This window comes from Coregonus clupeaformis, chromosome 13 (genome assembly GCF_020615455.1).
Source record: "Coregonus clupeaformis isolate EN_2021a chromosome 13, ASM2061545v1, whole genome shotgun sequence".
Taxonomy (NCBI): domain Eukaryota; kingdom Metazoa; phylum Chordata; class Actinopteri; order Salmoniformes; family Salmonidae; genus Coregonus; species Coregonus clupeaformis.
Window position 1 is genome coordinate 48,507,531 of NC_059204.1, and position 24,940 is coordinate 48,532,470.

The window sequence follows — 24,940 nt, forward strand, 5'->3', positions numbered from 1 at the left end:
AAAAGTCATAGTCAATCGATAAATAATATAACTCTTTAGCCACAATACAGTGGGGGAAAAAAGTATTTAGTCAGCCACCAATTGTGCAAGTTCTCCCACTTAAAAAGATGAGAGAGGCCTGTAATTTTCATCATAGGTACACGTCAACTATGACAGACAAAATGAGGAAAAAAAATCCAGAAAATCACATTGTAGGATTTTTTATGAATTTATTTGCAAATTATGGTGGAAAATAAGTATTTGGTCAATAACAAAAGTTTCTCAATACTTTGTTATATACCCTTTGTTGGCAATGACACTGGTCAAACGTTTTCTGTAAGTCTTCACATGGCTTTCACACACTGTTGCTGGTATTTTGGCCCATTCCTCCATGCAGATCTCCTCTAGAGCTGTGATGTTTTGGGGCTGTCGCTGGGCAACACAGACTTTCAACTCCCTCCAAAGATTTTCTATGGGGTTGAGATCTGGAGACTGGCTAGGCCACTCCAGGACCTTGAAATGCTTCTTACGAAGCCACTCCTTCGTTGCCCGGGCGGTGTGTTTGGGATCATTGTCATGCTGAAAGACCCAGCCACGTTTCATCTTCAATGCCCTTGCTGATGGAAGGAGGTTTTCACTCAAAATCTCACGATACATGGCCCCATTCATTCTTTCCTTTACACGGATCAGTCGTCCTGGTCCCTTTGCAGAAAAACAGCCCCAAAGCATGATGTTTCCACCCCCATGCTTCACAGTAGGTATGGTGTTCTTTGGATGCAACTCAGCATTCTTTTTCCTCCAAACACGACGAGTTGAGTTTTTACCAAAATGTTCTATTTTGGTTTCATCTGACCATATGACATTCTCCCAATCCTCTTCTGGATCATCCAAATGCACTCTAGCAAACTTCAGACGGGCCTGGACATGTACTGGGTTAAGCAGGGGGACACGTCTGGCACTGCAGGATTTGAGTCCCTGGCGGCGTAGTGTGTTACTGATGGTAGGCTTTGTTACTTTGGTCCCAGCTCTCTGCAGGTCATTCACTAGGTCCCCCCGTGTGGTTCTGGGATTTTTGCTCACCGTTCTTGTGATCATTTTGACCCCACGGGGTGAGATCTTGCGTGGAGCCCCAGATCGAGGGAGATTATCAGTGGTCTTGTATGTCTTCCATTTCCTAATAATTGCTCCCACAGTTGATTTCTTCAAACCAAGCTGCTTACCATTTGCAGATTCAGTCTTCCCAGCCTGGTGCAGATCTACAATTTTGTTTCTGGTGTCCTTTGACAGCTCTTTGGTCTTGGCCATAGTGGAGTTTGGAGTGTGACTGTTTGAGGTTGTGGACAGGTGTATTTTATACTGATAACAAGTTCAAACAGGTGCCATTAATACAGGTAACGAGTGGAGGATAGAGGAGCCTCTTAAAGGAGAAGTTACAGGTCTGTGAGAGCCAGAAATCTTGCTTTTTTGTAGGTGACCAAATACTTATTTTCCACCATAATTTGCAAATTAATTATTTAAAAATCCTAAAATGTGATTTTCTGGATTTTTTTTCCTCAATTTGTCTGTCATAGTTGACGTGTACCTATGATGAACATTACAAGCCTCTCTCATCTTTATAAGTGGGAGAACTTGCACAATTGGTGGCTGACTAAATACTTTTTTCCCCCACTGTACATCAGGGGGTGTAAAGCCATAACACATAATTTTGTCCATCAGCAGATTATGATCGATTATGTCAAAAGCCGCATTGAAGTCTAACAAAACAGCTCCCACAATCTTTTTATCATACATTTCTCTCAGCCATTCATCAGTAATTTGTGTAAGTGCCATGCTTGTTGAATATCCTTCCCTGTAAGCGTGCTGAAAGTCTGTTGTCAACTTTCTAGTAGGCTTAGATTGAAGATGTGGCAACTAGGAGTGGCAATATCGTCCGCTATTATCCTCAGTAATTTTCCATCCAAGTTGTCAGACCCCGGTGGCTTGTCATTGTTGGTCGAAAACAATACTTTTTTCACTTCTTCCACACACAGTTTATGGAATTCAAAATTACAATGCTTGTCTTTCATAATTTGATCAGTTATACTTGGATGTGTAGTGTCAGCGTTTGTTGCTGGCATGTCATGCCTACGTTTGCTAGTCTTGCCAATGAAAAAATCATTAAAGTAATTGGCAATATCAGTGGGTTTTGTGATGAATGAGCCATCGGATTCAATGAATGATGGAGCTGAGTTTATGCTCCAAAGCTTTTTACTATCATTCTTTATGTCATTTATGTTTGTTTCATAGTAATAGATTCTTATTATTTTTATTCAGCTTGGTCACATGATTTCTCAATTTGCAGTATGTTTGCCAATCAGTTGTGCAGCCAGACTTATTTGCCATTCCTTTTGCCTCATCCCATACAAATGTTAAATTCCTCATCAATCCTTGGGGATTTAACAGTTTTTACAGTCATTTGCTTAATGGGTGCATGCTTATTAGTAACTGGAATAAGCAATTCCATAAATATGTCAAGTGCAGCGTCTGGTTGCTCCTCATTACACAACACAGACCAATAAATATTATTTATATCAACAACATAGGAATCACTGCAAAACGTATTGTATGACCTTTTATACACTATATTAGGCCCAGCCTTTGGAACTTTGGTTTTCCTAGATATGGCTACAATATTGTGATCACTACATCCAATGGATTTGGATACTGCTTTAAAGCACATTTCTGCAGCATTGGTAAAGATGTGATCAACACATGTTGATGATTTCATTCCTGTGCTGTTTTTAACTACCCTGGTAGGTTGACTGATAACCTGTACCAGGTTGCAGGCACTAGTTACAGTTTGAAGCTTTTTCTTGAGTGGGCAGCTTGATGAAAGCCAGTCAACATATAAATCACCCATAAAATATACCTCTCTGTTGATATCACACACATTATCCAGCATTTCACACATGTACTCCAGATACTGACTGTTAGCACTTGGTGGTCTATAGCAGCTTCCCACCAGAATGGGCTTTAGGTGAGGCAGATGAACCTGTAGCCATATTGGCAGATTAACCAGTAGCCATATTACTTCAACAGCCAGTGTGTTCTCTCTCACCTGTTGAGAGAGCAGAATCCCCCATCCTGCCTCCTCAGGTGAAACATAGGTGTGCCCCTTCCCTGGATCAACGTTCCAATGGCAACCGTAGTGAGGAAGGCTGCTGATATCAGGTAACTAGGATCAGGGAAACCCAAGAGGTTTTCAATGAGTGGGGAGACCTCATCTCTCTTTCTCTCTCTCTGTCTCTCTCTCACTCTATCTCTGACCATGTTCTTGCGTGTGTGTGTATATGCAAGCATAGGTGTGTGTGTTGGTACTGATAATGCATAGAATATTGATTATTTCTGACACTGTGTGCAAGAATGGGTCTAGTTGAGATAAAGTAGGCGTACCTTTGTTCAGGAGATTAGTAATGTAATGTTCCCTGATGAGGTGAGGCCTCTGCTCTGCCTTGTTTGAGCTGACATCATTATGACCAAGGCTTTATTGTGTCCTTATTGAACAGTCTAGGGCCTTTAGGAAATGTGAGAGAGGTTGTGGTTAAAAAAAGGATCAATGAATTGCATGTCCCAAATACTGAACACACCAGTGGCGACCCGTCATTCAGGGCAGAGCCCCACCTGTTTTGAGCCGCACATTTTTTGCACTAAACAAATATATATATGTTTTGCATATCAGTTTGTCTCTCACCCTCTCTGTACACATGCACACATCCACACACAGTCAATCCATTATTCCGGTGCTCCTATATCACTCCCCCCCTGCTCACTGAACAGCTCTTAAAGCTGCTTTGTTTGTCATATGTTTTTTATTTTTTTAACCTTTATTTAACCAGGTAAGCCAGTTGAGAACAAGTTCTCATTTACAACTGCGACCTGGCCAAGATAAAGCAAAGCAGTGCGATAAAAACAACAACACAGAGTTACATATGGGGTAAAACAAAACATAAAGTCAAAAATACAACAGAAAATATATATACAGTGTGTGCAAATGTAGCAAGTTATGGAGGTAAGCCAATAAATAGGCTATAGTGCAAAATAATTACGATTAGTATTAACACTGGAATGATAGATGTGCAAGAGATGATGTGCAAATAGAGATACTGGGGTGCAAATTAGCAAAATAAATAACAATATAGGGATGAGGTAGTTGGGCAGGCTAATTTCAGATGGGCTGTGTACAGGTGCAGTGATCGGTAAGGTGCTCTGACTGCTGATGCTTAAAGTTAGTGAGGGAGATAAGAGTCTCCAGCTTCAGAGATTTTTGCAATTTGTTCCAGTCATTGGCAGCAGAGAACTGGAAGGAATGGCGGCCAAAGGAGGTGTTGGCTTTGGGAATGACCAGTGAGATATACCTGCTGGAGCGCATACTACGGGTGGGTGTTGCTATGGTGACCAATGAGCTAAGATAAGGCGGGGATTTGCCTAGCAGTGATTTATAGATGGCCTGGAGCCAGTGGGTTTGGCGACGAATATGTAGTGAGGACCAGCCAACAAGAGCGTACAGGTCACAGTGGTGGGTAGTATATGGGGCTTTGGAGACAAAACGGATGGCACTGTGATAGACTACATCCAATTTGCTGAGTAGAGTGTTGGAGGCTATTTTGTAAATGACATCGCCGAAGTCAAGGATCGGTAGGATAGTCAGTTTTACGAGGGCATGTTTGGCAGCATGAGTGAAGGAGGCTTTGTTGCGAAATAGGAAGCCAATTCTAGATTGAACTTTGGATTGGAGATTCTTAATGTGAGTCTGGAAGGAGAGTTTACAGTCTAACCAGACACCTAGGTATTTGTAGTTGTCCACATACTCTAGGTCAGACCCGTCGAGAGTAGTGATTCGAGTCGGGTGGGCGGGTGCCAGCAGCTTTCGATTGAAGAGCATGCATTTAGTTTTACTAGTGTTTAAGAGCAGTTGGAGGCTACTGAAGGAGTGTTGTATGGCATTGAAGCTCGTTTGGAGGTTTATTAACACAGTGTCCAATGAAGGGCCAGATGTATACAAAATGGTGTCGTCTGCGTAGAGGTGGATCGGAGAGTCACCAGCAGCAAGAGCGACATCATTGCTATACACGGAGAAAAGAGTCGGCCCAAGAATTGAACCCTGTGGCACCCCCATAGAGACTGCCATAGGTCCAGACAACAGGCACTCCGATTTGACACATTGAACTCTATCTGAGAAGTAGTTGGTGAACCAGGCGAGGCAGTCATTTGAGAAACCAAGGCTATTTAGTCTGCCAATAAGAATGCAGTGGTTGTCAGAGTCGAAAGCCTTGTCCAGGTCGATGAAGACGGCTGCACAGTACTGTCTATTATCGATCGCGGTTATAATATCGTTTAGGACCTTGAGCGTGGCTGAAGTGCGGGGGGGGCATGGGCAAGTTGCAGCGGAGGGTGCAGAGCTGGTGGCCGGGGTAGTGGTAGCCAGGTGGAAAGCATGGCCAGCCGTAGCAAAATGCTTGTTGAAATTCTCGATTATTGTAGATTTATCGGTGGTGATAGTGTTTCCTAGCCTCAGTGCAGTGGGCAGCTGGGAGGAAGTGCTCTTATTCTCAATGGACTTTACAGTGTCCCAAAACTTTTTGGAGTTAGTGCTACAGGATGCACATTTCTGTTTGAAAAAGTTAGCCTTTGCTTTCCTAACTGCTTGTGTATATTGGTTCCTAACTTCCCTGAAAAGTTGCATATCGCGGGGGCTATTTGATGCTAATGCAGTACGCCACACAATGTTTTTGTGCTGGTCAAGGGCAGTCAAGTCTGAGGAGAACCAGGGGCTATATCTGTTCTTAGTTCTGTATTTTTTGAATGGGGCATGTTTATTTAAGATTGAGAGGAAATTACTTTTAACCCTTGTGCTTTGCTGGAAAAAAATGACATCCATTATGTTACGGGTCAAATTGACCCGCACAGTTTAAACACACTCAAGACAGTCAAAGAATTAAGTAAAAACAGAAACAACTTTATTTTGTCTTATCAGACATTTCAGAAAGAAGAAATACAATACTTTTTATTTTTTTTTAAACAATATTTAAGAACTATTTGTTAAACATATTTCCTTTCTCACAAACAAGATTTTTCAGTTTCCCCAAGTAGGTTTTTTCCCCCCTATTGGTCCATATTATCCCTTCAGTCTTTCTCTCTACATGTTGAACACAATGTGTGTGTGTGCTTTCTGCAGATGTATTTATTGCATTCTACACAAGTGGTGCTTGTTTTACTGTCTTGTCGAGGGGGGCAGAGCTGGCATCTTTTCCGTTTCTTGCCACTGCCTGTATCCACTGGATCCATTTCTGGTTGATTGGAGGCATGTGTTGATGGTCCAGCTTGAATTTTCTGGACGGCAGATGCAGCTGCTGTCGACCGAGGAGGCCGGACTCTCCTCTGGATCTTGGGAGTGATGAGAGCTTTGCCGAGCTCCTCTAGGAAAAGCCGGCGTCGGTACAATTTGCCACCATTCCATTGCTGGTTGATTTCAGTCCACAGGACATAGGCATTGTAAGCAGACACATCCACAATGTTGTAGAAAATCACCAAAGGCCAGCGGGCAGTCATGCGCTGACAACTATATGTTGCTGTGACTTTCTCCAAATTGTCAACTCCTCCTTTGGTGGAATTGTAGTCCAGTATTATTTGTGGCTTGATGTCCTCTCTTGCACTCAGCGATGCATCTTTGTGCATTGTGCTCATTACAAGAACATTCTTGTTCTTCTTTGGGCAGTATGAAACAACAGTTGCATTTTCAGAGAAAGCAAATTTAGAGGAATGCACAGTTCTGCCCTGCATTTTCAGAAGCTCACTGGGAAGTTCAGGTTTGTTTTTTCTGATTGTTCCAACCATGGTCAGCTTTCTCTTCTGTAGTTCAACACCAAGGCGGTAGGATGTGAAGAAGTTGTCACACGTGATGTTATGACCTTGCAGCCCTTCACTCATGTCCAGCACCACCCGCATCCCCTGGTTTTCTCAGGCACTCCGCCGGGTGGCTTCCCAGTGTAAACTTGCATATTCCATGCATAGCTTGATGTGGCATCACATGCTGCCCATATTTTGATGCCATATTTTGCAGGCTTGTTTGGCATATACTGTCTGAAGGGACAACGTCCTCTGAATGGAACAAGGCGTTCATCAACTGTAACATGAGGACTGGGATTGTACAGTAACGGTAGAATTTCCACCCATTTATCCCATACATCTCTGATTGCAGCTAGTTTGTCTCTTTCACGTCGACCCGGTCTGGTATCACGGTTATCAAAGCGAATCACCCGAGAAATTATGTGGAATTCTTGTAGAGACATTGTTGCCCGAAATATTGGCCTTCCATTCTCTTCATTCCACAGGCTGGCCGTTGCTTCTCCGTTTGACCGGTAGACTCCAGCTAATATGAGCAATCCAATGTATGCATGCAAGTCAATCCGATCCAGTGGCTTCCAGTTCTCTTGAAACACACGGCTCCCCTCCAAGTTGGTCATGTCCAGAACAATCTTCTCTATTGCTTGGGGTAAAAAGAGCTCAAAAGCTGATTGTATGTCATGGACTCGAGTGACAGCAAATCGTGTAGGTCCTGGAACCATTTTTATTACATTGGAAGCTGAGAGTCTACCTTGACCTCGTTGTGGTGACGGTGACCATTCAATATGACCATCTTTAGACTTCCATGTCTTCTCTTCTCTTGATGATGCTTGTTGCATGCTCTGTCTCTCATCTGATGTAGGGGATGGTACGGCAGACTCCTCCTCTGAATCCTCTTCAATGAAGACAAAATCTGGATCATCAACAGCATTGTCCTCTATCTCTGAAATATCCTCTGTCTCTGAAACCTCTTCTTCTTTTCACTGTCACAGTCCAGAATTTGTGATAAGACTTCATTGATTGAAAATCTTTTGGAGCTCATTTTGAGTGTCTGTGTCAGGGACCTGCTGCTCTCACACTGAGGAGAAGCTTGGGAAAGCCCTTTTAACCCAAACACAATTCTAAAAGTGCAACCAGGACCAGTCAAAACAAAATACATCAAAGACACTTTTTTGTTTTGCACCTGTGCAAATATATATACACATGAAAGCCTCCGGGTCAAAATGACCCACAACATCATGTTTGTATACAAAATGTACACAGACATTCCACAACACATCAGTGTGTCCACATTTTGCAGTTAGGTTCATGACCCTAAATGAGGAAAAGTCATGTAATTTCATGGCGAAAAAGAGTGGTTAACTAGTATTTTAGACAACGCAAAAGTGGAAACGGGTCAAATTGACCCACAACATAACAGGAGGGTTAAAGAACAACCAGGCATCCTCTACTGACGGAATGAGATCTATATCCATCCAGGATACCTGGGCCAGGTCAATTAGGAAGGCCTGCTCACTGAAGTGTTTTAGGGAGCGTTTGACAGTGATGAGGGGTGGTCGTTTGACCGCGGACCCATTACGGACGCAGGCAATAAGGCAGTGATCGCTGAGATCCTGGTTGAAGACAGCGGAGGTGTATTTAGAGGGTAAGTTAGTCAGGATGATATCTATGAGGGTACCCATGTTTACGGATTTAGGGTTGTACCTGGTAGGTTCGTTGATAATTTGTGTGACATTGAGGGCATCTAGGAGACGGACTGACTCCATACATCATTACAGACAATGATCCTGCTTTCCTGTCCCTCTCCTATTAGAATAATGGTTTTACACACAGCACAACTATACAAATGGAATAGTCTTCTTCCTTTACAAATGACAGTACAGATACAGTATCATAATATTTACGAGAAAAAATCTAAACACAAAGTATACATAGCATTAAGAAGCTATTTAATATATGATTTTTGTTTTACAAAACAAATATAATTTCACCACACACAAATGCACACCCATATACACACATTGACCTACTGTAAATACAGTGAAATTGTGATGAGGAAGGCATCTATGATACTGTGAACTGAGGCCGTATTATGGACCTATCAGAATCTCTCATAGCCAAATACATGCAAAAGACACACACACACACACATACACACACACACACACACACACACACACACACTGAATCGCATAATCAAACAAAGAGAGAGCTAGTTCCCACTTCTCTGTGTCAGTGAGACACAGTGCAACATTTTAACTGAAAGTTTCTGTGTAAAAAAATCCTACCTCGCAAATCCAACAATGAGTGGTTTGGAAGAAATCAGTGGCTAACTGCAAACATTGCAAAGCAATCACTAGCCTGCTATTCAGTGGAGTGGCTGTGTGGTCCCAAGTCTGAGATTAAGGGTCTCTTTTCCAAGCTTAAAATGATAAACATTGGCCATGCTGTCAATGAAGCATGATTTGTGCTGCGCTCAAAACAACTGTTAACTCAGAACTGGGAAATCTGACTACAGTGAGTTCAAGTCAACTGGGAACTCGGGAAAAAACAAGCTCCGACTGGGAAAATACGTTTTGAACGGTCATCTAACTCGGAATTGTAAATCGGGAACTCGGGCCTCTTTCTAGAGCTACGAACTGAAGATCACTGACGTCATCATGATTCAACCTTGTTTTTTTCAGAGTTCCCAATTGTCTTGAAAGCACCATAAATCCAGAGAATGCCAGACTTTGATGACAAAGTTTGATGACAAAATTTGCCCACGAAGGACTGCCGCGCCACCTTCCTGTTCAAGTGAGCACAGCACAACAAGGTGAGTCCTTGTATGCTGCTGCATAAATTATGTAATATGCCAGAGAGATATGTATACTGTAGCTAAAAAAGTAATACTAAATGTATGTTGTGTGGTATGCTGTCAGTAGCCCATGTGCCTCAACCTAATAATTTGGTCTATTTTCCCCTCTTAATTTCGCCTACTGTTCTGACTTGGTGGTGCACATGTAGCCTATAACCTGTTTTAGAGAAATGTAATCATTGAATATTGTAAGAGCTTTCATTTTCTGCTTATATGCCCCCTTTATTTATCCTACGGTTCTGACTTGGTGTACAGGGAGAACACTGTAAGAACGGCCCATCTTCTGAATTCTGTCGCTGTACATTTCAAAAGTGCTGAACAAATAGTTATATTGACTGCATCCGTCCTTATCTCACTCATTAATGTCTTAATCGAAATTACGGATTTCCTTTTATCCGGTTGTCGTCCCCTTATGCCATAGTTTGTACATCTCAATTTTCAGTAGAAACCACATTTGTTTAAGCAAGTCAGCCATATCAACAATGTTTTTTTTAAAGGCAGTAAATGAGGCTGAATGAACTGTTTCGCTGCCAGACAAGGCTCCGCTGATAGCCAGGTGTAGCAGTGGTAAGGTGTTGGGAGTGCTGTTGGGACTCTGCTGTTGGGACAGCTTTATGTAGGCCCTAACAGTTTGTGGGCACTGTTTGTCACCGTTATAGTGCAATTAATGTATTGTTTAGTGTTGTGTTGTGTAGTGGCTTTGCTGGCATGCATCCCACAGTTTTTGTTTGTTTGCCCCACCAATATTTTCATGCTAAAATTACCACTGGAACACACCAGCAGCTTTAAAGAATTCCCAGAAATGACATTCTCAGAAATATGTTCTACAGAATGATCCCAGGGTTCTAGTCCATATGATAAAACAGTATCCACCAGTGGAGGTTACTCAGAGGAGGAAGGGGAGGACCATCCTCCTCAGTGAATTTCCCCCCCCAAAATTTTTTTTACAACATTTAAAACGTTTGCCCTTTTAGATAAAACTATACTAAATATAATCACATTATCAAATAATTGATTAAAACACACTATTTTGCAATGAAGGTCTACAGTAGCTTCAACAGCTCTCTGTGGGGTAGCACCATGGTGTAGCCGGAGGACAGATAGCTTCCATCCTCCTCTGGGTACATTGACTTCAATACAAAACCTAGGAGGCTCATGGTTCTCACGCCCTTACATAGATTTCCACAGTAATTATGACAATTATGTCCTTCAACATATCAGGCAGGCACCGTGGCAATAAATTAGTAAAACCAAAAGCTTACCTTGACTTGGAAGAGTTCCGGTGTTGTGTTGCATAGTCATAGCCAGCTAGCTAACATAGCATCCCTCTGTTTGAGCAGGGCGTTTGAGTAGGCTAAACTAGCTAGCTGCATTTGCTCGCTAAGTAAGTGAAACTGAAAAAAATGACACTCTCTCTTGCTCCTTCATTTTGGAAGAAATTAATTTGTTCAAAACTGTTCAACTATTGTCTTTCTCTCTCTTTGAGTCAACTACTCACCACATTGTATGCACTGCAGTGATAGCTAACTGTAGCTTATGCTTTTTTCATGCTGCAAGAGCTCTGATAGTTTGGGGTACGTCCTCCGGAAATTGTCAGAATTACTGTGTAAGTCTATGGAAGGGGGTGGGAACCATGAGCCTCCTAGGTTTTGTATTGAAGTCAATGTACCCAGAGGAGGACACAAGCTAGCTGTCCTCCGGTTACACCATGGTGCTACCCTACAGAGTGCTGCTGAGGCTACTGTAGACCTTCATTGCAAAACAGTGTGTTTTAATAAATTATTTGGAGACTTGTGAATATATATAAATAGGGTGCCATTTGGGATGCATACTAACTCATTTGCACTCTCAATCACGACAGCAGATCAGTTTTTTAAAATCAAATTTTAATTCAGTTTTATTCAGGTGTTGTATCATCAGCTGTACAAGAGGAAGTTCTACTGTCAAAATAACACAATAGAAGACAATATAGATACTCTGAACAAGCAATATCACTTCCCCATAGTCTGTTATATGTGGTTGTGTATGACTGATTATGAGAGAGAGAGAGAGAGAGAGAGAGAGAGAGAGAGAGAGAGAGAGAGAGAGAGAGAGAGAGAGAGAGAGAGAGAGAAGAAAAAAACCTGCTACATGCCTACTAGAGCCCTGCACATGTATTAATTTTAAGCCCTACCCATGCCCGCGACATTCAGGCCCTACTCTACCCAGGCCTGATTGCTCCTGCCAAATTTAAGGCCCTGCCCAAAACCCGAAAACATAAATAACTTCCTCCGTTCGTATATCCATTAGCTGCTCGTCTCTGTCTGTCACTCTCTCTGCATGCACTCTGCTCATGGCGGCTCTGAGTCAGTGTAACAAAATCCTTCCTCGGCAACAGCAAACTACGGAAACAATAAGGACCTCCATACTGCATGTTACGAACCCCGTGGCTTAAACGTCTAGGGAGGATGGAGAAGAGACCCGTAACATAAATCATGCAAATTAGAATCGTGACATGGAACAGGGAGAACAAAAACTACACGACAACCATAAACTACCGTCAAACATAAAATGTTTATTTGTGAACACACGGTAAAGGTTTGGGAAAAAGGGCTGAGCAGGACCCAAGAAATGAAACAATAGTGCAAAACACCCCTAAACTGATCTTGCCTGCCTCAAGAACCGCTAAACTACTGCTAATCATACAAAAATACAGTGGGTGGTCCGCTCAGGTCTAACTAGTGTTTATAGACAGTTTTCTTTCTACGGGTAATGTATGCCCAAGGGCAGCTTGCTTAACTTCCCCTTTTCCCAGAAACACACAAAGTTACCAAACAGAGTAACCAGCAAATAAGTGAGTACACAAAACACAGGACACCACAGTATCCATACTCACATACGGAAAATAGTCTTCTAACAACAAACACAACTGACCGGATTTTAAACAATGGGATGTGTGATTGAAAAACCAGAAACAGGTGGTGCAATGCAGAGGAATGTTCACTGATTGGTCCACCTTAGCAATCAGCAGACACCCCAACAACCACCAATCAGGAACATACAGGACACCTGTGATTAGGGCAGAAGGAGAGGAAAAACACAAAAAGACACAGGATACCTGTATCCGTAACACTGCACTACAAATATGAGCCCACTTACTGTGTAACTATACCTTTTCTCTCAAGTACTTGAAAACTAAGACCCTTCAAGTTCTCATTTACAGTACGGTTTGCTGAAACAAAAGGGCTTTGGTTTGTTATCTCAAGTTTGAAATTAATGAATAAAAACTATAGTTGAAACTATTCTGAAATAATTAGCAGTTGTCAACCTAGCCATTTGGGATTATATGTACAGTATCTCGGTCTGACAGTCTCTACCACGCGTCACACAAGCCTGCACACTATAAAGCTGAACAATTAAACTAAATAGAAACGAGCAAGGGAAGAAAAACCAAGCAGTAACATTAAAACACACATCCCTTCATGTTGAAGTCTTTCTAGGTGTTTCCTCTCCTAGTTTTTCTGTCAGACAAGAAACAAACACGCTAATGTTCAGGATAGAGATACCTCTCCTCTCCTCTCCTCTCCTCTCATCTCCTCTCCTCTCCTCTCCTCTCCTCTCCTCTCCTCTCCTCTCCTCTCCTCTCCTCTCCTCTCCTCTCCTCTCCTCTCCTCTCCTCTCCTCTCCTCTCCTCTCCTCTCCTCTGTGTTTTCTTCCCTCCATTCAATCAGGGAGGTGAAGAGGTCTCTCTCAGACGTAGTCCTTCCTGTCGTATCCCGCTGCGCCCCCGCTCACGCTGCGAGGGGCGGAGTAGGCCATGCCGGCAGGCTTGTACCTCTTCTCCTCGCTGGGGGGGCAGGAGCTGCACAGCATGGCCCCTCCGATCAGGAGCAGGGCCGCGGCCCCCCAGCCAATGTAGAGCGAGGCCCCCAGCTCCCTCTTCTGGGCGTTGATCAAAAGGGGGTTGTAGAAATCTTGGATGATGGTGCTGGCCGACCAGGAGACAGGGATGAGGACTAGGATCCCGGCCAGGATGAAGAAGATTCCGGAGATGATCATGACTTTAGCTTTGGAGGGTTCATCATCGATGCAGTTGGTGCACTTGGCTCCGACGATGGAGACCATCACCCCTAGAATCCCCAAGATGATGGCGATGATGGTCATGGCTCTGGCGGCCTGCAGGTCCTGGGGCAAGGCCAGGAGGGAGTCGTAGACCTTACACTGCATCTGTCCCGTGCTCTGGATCACACAGTTCATCCACAGGCCCTCCCAGATGGTCTGGGCTGTGATGATGTTGGCTCCGATAAAGGCTGTCACCTTCCACATGGGCAAAGCACAGACCACGATGCCCAGGATGAATCCTATGACTCCCAGGGCGATTCCCACAATTTCCATGCCCATCGACATGCTGGCTCCCTGGGCTGGGTCTCTCCAACACCTGCCCTTCCTGGAGAAAAGAGGATGTGACTTAACTAAGAAGTTCTAGATCCTGCCGAGATTCTCAACTGACAGAATCCAGCACACAGATTCTAGAACTAACAGAGGATTCTGTCACGCTGAGATTCTAATCCAGTTGTAATCAAAGATAGAAGATTCTGTTCCAAATCTGGAGCTCTGTCCTTCCGTATGTTCTTTGTGTTCTTCCTTGCCTGTGTGTATAACCACTTTTTTTCTCTCTCTCTCTCTCTCTGTGTGAGGGTGTGATGTAGCTAAGTGATGCTGCCACGGAAACAGAGATCCTTTATAGCCCAGGGGAGGGAGGTGAGGAGGGAGGGAGGAGTCCCCTGGTGATGATGTCACAGGATGGCGGAACAGGTGTCTGCAGGCTCTTCACAAAAACAACGACCTGCCCATAGAGGCTACTGAGAGAGGGGGATGGAGAGAGGAGGAGGAGTGAGGAGAAGCAAGAGAGATAAGAGGAGAGGAGAGAAGGGAGGGAGGAGGCAGCCAGAGGGGAGGGTTTCACCTGTAATCTGACTCCCTCTTGACTGTTCCTTACAGGAACATAGGGACAGACAGTGCATTGACAATTACCCTGGCCTTGCCTGCTCTCTTTTTTCATGCCTTTATGAAGAATTAATGCCCTCTAAATGTTGGAGGAAAGTATGCTGAATCATGTCCTCTGACTGGATGTACTATGTATATTTGAGGTACAGGCTGGTACAGGTGGGTCGTTCCACGAAATGAGTGCCTTTTGCGTAATGTGTGCCTTATGAATAAAATTATTGTTAAAATGTCCCTCCTTAACCCACTTAACCCCACAATTTATCAAAGTTTTCACCATCATTGTAAAGCTCTAGTTATTTTGTGGCTTTGACAAAGTCATTTTAGCGATTCATTTAAGTCTGTTCCTCATTTTAAGGTCAACCCTGTTATGTGAACTGAACTCTCATTTTAATATGGTGAAATTATTAATTTGTCTTTTTTTTTTTTAAAGAAACATTCAACATCTAAAAGTATAATCATAGTGTAAATGCAGGTGAGCTGTTTATACTCTTGTTGGCCATTTTCTGGTGTTTTGTCGATGAAAACTGAGTGGGTCATGCATAACACATCAAGCCTGTTACCCATAGATAGACAGGCTAGAAATGTTTGAAGAATTTCCTATTTTTTTTAAAGCTTGCATTCAATTGCCACTCCCTGTTGCACACAAGAAGTTCCATTCTCCCCGTCACAAGGGGATTCATTGCTGATTTAAGGTGAAATCATCAACCTTGTCACGGTCAACCCTGTTACTTTATTTGGCACTTAATATAATATAGTAATTTTTATTTTATTTAACCTCTTGAGATCAGAAAACATGTGCTCTTTATGACAGAATGTTAAAATTAGGTGAAATCTTTATGACCTCGCATGGAAACACACACACACACACAGACACACACACACACACAATCAGGCAGACACACAAATATACAGGCAGGCATATACACTCAGCCACACCCACGCTCACTCAAACAAGCACGCACGCACACACAGAGCAATACGTTTCTATGTCCGTTCCTGTAACAGAGCGATTATGTGTGAAAATATTCCCAGATCCCTGAAAACTTGCAGAACTGTCCTCTGAGTAAATAGAGAGAGAGTGAGAGAGAGAGTGAGAGTGAGAGTGAGAGAGAGAGAGAGAGAGAGAGAGAGAGAGAGAGAGAGAGAGAGAGAGAGAGAGAGAGAGAGAGAGAGAGAGAGAGAGAGAGAGAGAGAGAGAGAGAGAGAGAGAGAGAGACAGCATAGACACCTTTAGCATACAAACTATTTACTCATCTCAGTATCGGTTAGATACACACTCACGTTACATGGCCAGGCATCCTCCATGTATACCCAGTGCCAGATTAGAAATACCATAAAAAATGTCACCCACACTTTCAATTGTTATCTGTCATAAGTATCAATAATATTCAGTACCCATGCGTCAATCTAAGTAAAAAAAAATGTTTTTAATCCCCATCAAAGTCTGTCAATTTAAGCTAGAGATATCTGGTGGCCGAGCGAAAGCAGTGTTTGTCAGACCATGAGACATCCTGAAAATCGGTCTTCTCATGAAAATGTCTGTAGCGTCTGAGGTCGGTACGACTGATGTGCCAACTTCTGTCTGTAGCGTCCGAACCGTTTGGGCTACAAACTAATATGACCACTCTATGGTCACGATGGTGTTCTCCGTTTTTCTCCACAACCCCCACAAGTGTCACGGGACTTGTCTGAAGGTAACCTGGTATCGGTTTAAACAAATTATGGAAGTATGGAGGTAGTTTTGTGTCAACAAAAAAGGGGTTAAATATGTGTCCAAAAAACATACATATATTTCCTGAGCGTTTCTATGGGCTTTAGTAGTAAAGGCCAAAACCAATATTTTATCAAACTTTCTTTTACAGGGGTCCTAATATTCCAAATCAAATAGTTAAATGATCCATGGTATGACCATCTTAAAACAATTCCATTTGTTAGCTTAGTTTTCTGTTTTGTCCTTAGTTGTCCGTGAAGCAGTTGAATGGTGTTGAATTAAAGAGTGTATGTATTTGCATGTGTTAGTGATGGTGATGGAAGGCCTATCACATGCTATTGTTTGCTGTCAACAAGTCTGAACAACTCCACTCACACGCAGACAAACTTGGGGACACACAACAGTTATGCTGTTTGTGGTCCAACAACCCAAGATGGTCACATTTGTCAGTTAGTTGCCTGTGGTTACTGGTATTTGAGGTATATTGCACAGATACAAACAATGATAACAACAGATAGCTACATTTACACATGAAACCTTGAATTGAATGAGTACTCTGCTCTGTATGCATCTGATTCTGGTGTGTTTACAGTTTTCAGTCCATTGATTGTACCACCTGAATAATCAACTCAACAGCAGCAACAACTACATCTACAACAGTGGAATGTTTTTTATTTGACTAAACATACATCCACTGACATTCTCCATAGGTCTGTATTTCCATAGATTATTTTTATTTTATTTTTATTTAACCTTTATTTAACTAGGCAAGTCAGTTAAGAACAAATTCTTATTTACAATGACGTCCCACCAAAAGACAAAAGGCCTCCTGCGGGGACGGGGGCTGGGATTAAAAATAAAAATATAGGACAAAACACACATCATGACAAGAGAGACACCACAACACTACATAAAGAGAGACCTAAGACAACAACATAGCATGGCAGCAACAGATGACATCACAGCATGGTAGCAACACCACATGACAAATAAACTAGGGCGCTGCATTTTACCTGACCATAAGCCTTAGTTGTGCTGTGCCCCTACCTATCCAGGTGAGTTATGGAAAATAACTTATTTTTTACATGACTACCTGATTGGTCAAGTGAAGTCGTTTATTGGGGTTAATATTCACCTGCTGCAGCACCTCTCCAGGCCTCTCCACTAAGCCGTGTGCCTCCACATCTGTCAGGTCAGATAATAAGGAACTACTTAACTATTCAAATAGGGAAGCAGCAGTACTCAGTCAGTCAGTGGGTGTGTATGAGCAGTAAGCCTAACGAAGATGACTGTAGACCAAAGTCAGCGAGTGAAGTCGGGGGAGGTGCATGTTCGACAGCCGAAATTTGGACACTGTAGTTGTTTTCCAACAGCAAGGCTCAGATCAACATGCCAGTGTCAACATAGCTTCTATTGTAGTGGGGTAATATTTTATGTATAAGCATATTATATATACCTCACATGCGACTCAAAATAAGACTATGCAATTAATATGTCAACAAAGTCTATTAAATGAATTATCTGACTCCCTAAAGACTATTTAAAACCATGTGCTAACAAGTATTATGCATTTAGCTGACTAAGATCAAGGAATGGTCATAAGAAGTGAATATCAAAGTAAGGATTATTACTAAGGATTAGTAAGGCCAAGACAAATTCTTTCAGCCTCCTGAGGTTGAAGAGGCGCTGTTGCGCCTTCTTCACCACACTGTCTGTGTGGGTGGACCATTTCAGATTGTCAGTGATGTGTACACCAAAGAACATGAAGCTTTTCACCTTCTCCACTGCGGTCCCATCGATGTGGACAGCGGCATGCTCCCTCTGCTGTCATCCTGAAGTCCATGATCAGCTCCTTCATTTTGTTGACATTGAGGGAGAGGTTGTTTTCCTGGCACCACTCCCTCAGCTCCTCCCTGTAGGCTGTCTCATCATTGTTGGTAATCATGCCTACTATTGTTGTTTTGTCTGCAAACTTGATGATTGAGTTGACGTGTGTGTGGCCACGCAGTCATGGGTGAACAGGGAGTACAGGAGGGGGCTGAGCATGCACCCTTGTGGGGCCCTTGTGTTGAGGATCAGCGTAGTGGAGATGTTGTTTCCTACCTTCACCACCTAGGGGCGGCCCGTCAGGAAGTCCAGGACCCAGTTGCACAGGGCGGGGTTCAGACCCAGGGCCCCGGGATTAATGATGAGCTTGGAGGGTACTATGGTATTGAAGGCTGAGCTATAGCCAATGAACAGCATTCTTACATAGGTATTCCTCTTGTCCAGATGGGATAGGGCAGTGTGCAGTGCGATGGCGATTGCATCGTCTGTGGATCTATTGGGACGGTATGCAAATTAAAGTGGGTCTAGGGTGTCAGGTAAGGTGGAGGTGATATGATCCTTAACCAGCCTCTCAAAGCACTGACAGAAGTGAGTGCTACAGGGCGATAGTCATTTAGTTCAGTTACCTTTGCTTTCTTGAGTACAGGAACAATGGTGGACATCTTGAAGCAAGTGGGGACAGCAGACTGGGATAGGGAGAGATTGAATATGTCCGTAAACACTCCAGACAGCTGGTCTGCGCATGCTCTGAGGACGCGGCTAGGGATGACGTCTGGGACTGCAGCCTTGCGAGGGTTGACACACTTTAATGTCTTACTCACGTCTGCCACGGAGAACGAGAGCCCACAGTCCTTGGGAGCTGGCCGCGTTGTTGGCACTGTGTTATCCTCAAAGCGGAAGAAGAAGGTGTTTAGCTTGTCCGGGAGCAAGACGTCGGTGTCCATGACATGGCTGGTTTTTCCTTTGTTATCCGTGATTGTCTGTAGACCCTGCCACATACGTCCCGTGTCTGAGCCTTTGAATTGTCTCTGTACTGATGTTTTTCCTGTTTGATTGCCTTACGGAGGGAATAGCTACACTGTTTGTTCCCAGTCACCTACCATAGAAGCATTATTCAGCTAATATAACAATGTGCACCTTTCTTTGCCATTCCCAGCCGATACAGATACTGTGCCTATCAGGATTTTGTTTGGTGGTAATGGGGCTACCTTGGAAATGGGACTGCCCCGGGTAGAGCTACTGATCGTACTTGGTGCATTGAGTTGGTTGGAACCTCTCCAGCGCGCTGATAATAAACAATTATTCATTTAAGATTCATCCTGTTAGTGATGCCAAATTGTCGTGGAAATTCTACACAGGGACACTCAAAGTCAATCTTAAATGAGTAATTGTTTATTATCAGCGTGCTGGAGAGGTTCCAACCAACTCAATGCACCAAGTACACATGTCGATCAGGAGCTCCACCGGGGCAGTCCCGTTAGTTCTCTTATATACAGACAAGTTATATTTGCATTCATAATTAATTCATCATTAACGTTAGCTTCCTTCATTTGACAGACCAATACTGGGTCATGCATGCGACAGACCAATACCTCACGAGGCTTCTTCTCTCTAACCTGAGACCTTGAAACTGAGATATCCCTTTCTCAAAACAAGGTTCTGGGCATACTGCCAAATTGCAGATACTGATAGTGAGCATTCGTTCAATCAGTCACATGCATAAACACAGAAATTGGTTATTAGAAAAAACTTTTGGGCACAAATTTGTTTACATCCCTGTTAATGAGCATATCTCATTTGCCAAGATAATTCATCCACCTGACAGGTGTGGCATATCAAGAAGCTGATTAAACAGCATAAATATCTAGTTTTGTCTAATCTTGATTATTGTCCAGTCGTGTGGTCCAGTGCTGCAAGGAAAGACCTAGTTAAGCTGCAGCTGGCCCAAAACAGAGCGGCACGTCTTGCTCTTCATTATAATCAGAGGGCTGATATAAATACTATGCATGCCAGTCTCTCTTGGCTACGTGTTGAGGAGAGACTGACTGCATCACTTCTTCTTTTTATAAGAAACATTAATGTGTTGAAAATCCCAAATTGTTTGCATAGTCAACTTACACACAGCTCTGACACACACACTGTCACGATCATTGACGAACGAGAAGGACCAAGGCGCAGCGTGATATGCATTCATATTTATTTACGGCTAAACACACGACAAAACAACAAACGAAACGTGAAGTCCAAAGTAGCATACAAACAACATACCTTACACGGAACAAGATCCCACAACTAAGAGGTGCCAAAAGGCTGCCTAAGTATGGTCCCCAATCAGAGACAACGAGCTACAGCTGCCTCTGATTGGGAACCACCCCGGCCAACATAGATCTGCACATGCTAGATCTAAAACCTAGAAATCAACATAGCAACACACAACACGGAAAATACACACCCTGACTCAACAAATACAAGTCCTCAGAGTCAGGGCGTGACAGTACCCCCCCCCCCAAAGGTGCGGACTCCGACCGCGCCACATAAACATAACAGGGTAGGGGCCGGGTGGATCCGGCTCCGGGTGTGACAACCACTTACTCTCCACCTCCCCGTTGCGCCCCTGGTCTGGTCTGGACCTCGGCGCGCTGCTTCCCCTCTCCTTTCTCCCACGAAGTACCAAGCCCTGTCTGGACCCTGGTGTGGGAGACCCCGAACCTGGAGAGGGGCTGACGTCTGGGTCTGGACTGGAACTGCTGACTGGAGCTGGACCCGACGACGGTGGATCGAACTGCTCTGGCTCCGGAGTGGAGCCGCTGACCGGAATTGGATCAGGCACCGGTGGAGCGAATTGCTCTGGCTCCGGAGTGGAGCAGCTGACCGGTGCCGGACCAGGCACCGGTGGAACAGGCACGGGCTGTGCCGGACTGGACACACACACCACTGGCTTGGTGCGGGGAGCAGGAACGGGCCGGACCTGGCTGATGACACGCACCCCTGGCTTGGTGCGGGGAGCAGGAACGGGCCGGACTGGGCTGACGACGCACACCACTGGCTTGGTGCGGGGAGCAGGAACGGGCCGTACCGGACTGGCGACGCGCACCACTGGCCTGGTGCGATGAGCAGGAACAGGCCGGGCCGGGCTGGCGACGCGCACCACTGGCTTGGTGCGAGGGACAGGAACAGGTCGGACCGGGCTGGCGACGCGCACCACTGGCTTGGTGCGAGGGGCAGGAACAGGCCGGGCCGGGCTGGCGACGCGCACCACTGACTTGGTGCGAGGGACAGGAACAGGCCGGACCGGGCTGGCGACGCGCACCACTGGCTTGATGCGAGGAGCAGGAATGGGCCGAACCGTACTGGGAACACGCACCACTGGCTTAGTGCGGGAAGCAGGAGGGGCCGGACCGGACTGGCGACACGCACCACTTGATTGGTGCGAGGAGCGGGACTGGGTTCCTTCATTAACCCCCGCTCCTTCTGCTGCCTAACCAGCTCCTCTCGCCGTGCCTCTACACTTTCCTTCTGCTCCCTCTGAACCAATGACCCCCCTAATCTGGTGGCCTCCTCTGCTAACCGGCGGAACCGCTCTATCGCGGCCTCCCGCTGCCTCATCGTCCACGGCATGAGCCCCCCCCTAATTTTTTGGGGGGATTGTCTCTCCCCCGTGATCATGGCCTCCATCCCTCTTGCCAGACTCTCGCTCATCTCCTCCCAAGTCCATCCTCTCTCCTCGTCACGCTGCTTGGTCCAGGATTGGTGGGATCTTCTGTCAACAGGGAGGGATCTAGGATGTCCCTCCTAGGGACCCAGCACCGTTCCTCCGGACCGTACCCCTCCCACTCCACGAGATACTGCAGACCCCCCATCCGACGCCTCGAATCCACGATGGAACGGACTGAGTACGCCGGAGCCCCTTCGATGTCTAGTGGGGGCGGAGGGGCCTCTCGTACCTCATTCTCCTGGAGTGGACCAGCTACCACCGGCCTGAGGTGAGACACATGGAACGAGGGGTTAATGCGATAATTAATAGGCAGCTTTAACCTATAACATACCTTACACGGAACAAGATCCCACAACTAACAGGTGCCAAAAGGCTGCCTAAGTATGGTCCCCAATCAGAGACAACGAGCTACAGCTGCCTCTGATTGGGAACCACCCCGGCCAACATAGATCTGCACATGCTAGATCTAAAACCTAGAAATCAACATAGCAACACACAACATGGAAAATACACACCCTGACTCAACAAATACAAGTCCTCAGAGTCAGGGCGTGACACACACTTACCCCACCAGACACGCCACCAGGGGTCTTTTCACAGTCCCCAAATCCAGAACAAATTCAAGAAAGCGTACAGCATTATATAGAGCCATTATTGCATAGAACTCAGTTCCATCTCATATTGCTCAAATAAACAGCAAACCTGTTTCAAAAAACAGATAAAGCAACACCTCACGGCATAATGCCTCTCCCCTATTTCACCTAGATAGTTTGTGTGTATGTATTGATATGTAGGCTATGTGTGCCTCCTTGAGCTGTTATTGTCTATTAATGTTCTGTATTATGTCATGTTTCATGTTTTGTGTGGACCCCAGGTTTTGTCTGTCACACCCTGATCTGTTTCACCTGTCTTTGTGCTTGTCTCCACCCCCCTCCAGGTGTCGCCCATCTTCCCCATTATCCCCTGTGCATTTATACCTGTATTCTCTGTTTGTCTGTTGCCAGTTCGTCTTGTCTCGTCAAGCCTACCAGCGTGTTTTCTTGAGCCCTGTTTTCTAGTTTTCCCTGTTTTTGATAATTCTGCCTTCCCTGACCCTGAGCCTGCCTGCCATTCTGTACCGTTTGACACTGCCCTGGATTACTGACCTCTGCCTGCCCCGACCCTGAGCCTGCCGCTCTGTACCTCACAGACTCTGCCCTGGACTACCGACCTCTGCCTGCCCTTGACCTGTCCTTTGCCTGCCCCCTGTTTATATATTAAACGTCCGTTATTCGAACTGCATCTGGGTCTTTTCCTGAGCCGTGAAAACAGGACTATGAGGCAGAATGATTGAAAAGAGGCAGAATACTCCAAAATATATATTTTTTGTAGAGAGTGACGAGGATATCTTGGCGTTCATCCCAAATGGCACCCTATTCACTAATATAGTGCAGAACTTTTGACCATAGAGCTCTGGTCAGAAGTAGTGCACTACATATGGAATATGGTAATAGGGTGCCATTTGGGACGCATCCTATGATTTCACCATAGAAATATCAATGAACGGAAAGTCGGCCAATGAGAGAATGTAAACTAATGATCTAACTGAAACTGCAGGGCAAAACCACAGGACAACCAAAACTAACAGCGGACTGATATTCTGCTTCCCAAACAGCACACTATTCCCTTTGTAGTACACTACTTTTGGCCAGGGCCCATAGGGAATAGGGTGCAATTTGGGACACAGTAACAAACTGGCTGGCTGACCACGGTTATCTGTGTGATCTGGTGACACTAGTTATTTGTTTAGTTTCATATGAACTCAGACAAGGAAGAGATTAGGAACGAGGGACTGGCATTACCCTGGAAACGACACTACATGAATCTACACCTTACAAGCTGAAAACATAAAAGGATAATTTAGTATTTTTAAATTAAAAGAGTACTGGCAGAAAAGTGTGCAAAATTAATGGTAAAAGATGTATGACATTATTTGTATCAAAACATATCATTTTTGGACATCCTTTAATATCTATTAACACCTTTTTCTGATGTTTATAAGTTATTTATAATGTTTATAAGTTATTTAAAAATGAGTGATTGAGGCCTGTAAAGTGTTTGCTTATAATTAAAATAGTATCTATTTGGAGACATCACCACAGACATATCTAGTACTATTGCATCAACACACTTGGTGTTGTAGGTGATGTCTGTACTGTAAGTGTGTGGGTGCGTGTGTGCATGTGTGCGTGTGTGTGTTGTCCATACTGTAAGTGTGTGTGTGCGTGTGTGCATGTGTGCGTGTGTGTGTTGTCCATACTGTAAGTGTGTGGGTGCGTGTGTGCGTGTGTGTGTTGTCCATACTGTAAGTGTGTGTGTGCGTGTGTGCATGTGTGCGTGTGTGTGTTGTCCATACTGTAAGTGTGTGGGTGCGTGTGTGCATGTGTGCGTGTGTGTGTTGTCCATACTGTAAGTGTGTGTGTGCGTGTGTGCATGTGTGCGTGTGTGTGTTGTCCATACTGTAAGTCCAATCTCAAGCGCTTCCTAACTGTTCCCATAGCAACAGCACACTTGTGACCTTTTGAGCTATGTTCTATCCAGGGGTAGGATGAAGTTGCACTCAACACTGATCTGGTGAGTTTCATCTGTACCTCCACTAATGGTTTAAATTAGAGTTTGGCCAAGAGTGGAGACGTGTGTATATTAGAGTTTCTGTCAGGGTCAACTGTCTGCATCTGGGTCTTTTCCTGAGCCGTGAAAACAGGACTGTGAGGCAGACTAACCCTTAGGTCCTGGCAGTTCTCCAGAGAGGGCTTGCTCAGCCTACTGTGGCCCTGTGTAGCTCAGTTGGTAGAGCATGGTGTTTGCAACGCCAGGGTTGTGGGTTCGATTCCCACGGGGGGCCAGTATGAAAATGTATGCACTCACTAACTGTATGTTGCTCTGGATAAGAGCGTCTGCTAAATTACTAAAATGTAAATGTAATCACTGTTACACACACCAG

General features: G+C 44.6%; 1 protein-coding gene across 1 annotated transcript; it reads right to left on the reverse strand.

Moving 5' to 3' along the window:
• Window positions 1-13,370: 13,370 nt before the first annotated feature.
• On the reverse strand, window positions 13,371-14,397 carry LOC123492198 (claudin-3-like). Its single transcript, XM_045224490.1, has one exon. The coding sequence runs from the start codon at window positions 14,102-14,104 to the stop codon at window positions 13,448-13,450; it is 657 nt and encodes a 218-aa protein (XP_045080425.1). The 5' UTR covers window positions 14,105-14,397; the 3' UTR covers window positions 13,371-13,447.
• Between the last annotated feature and the right edge of the window lie 10,543 nt (window positions 14,398-24,940).

Coding starts and splice junctions, on each gene's coding strand:
- LOC123492198 (XM_045224490.1), bottom strand. CDS start 14,104: ATGTCGATGGGCATGGAAATTGTGGGAATCGCCCTGGGAGTCATAGGA.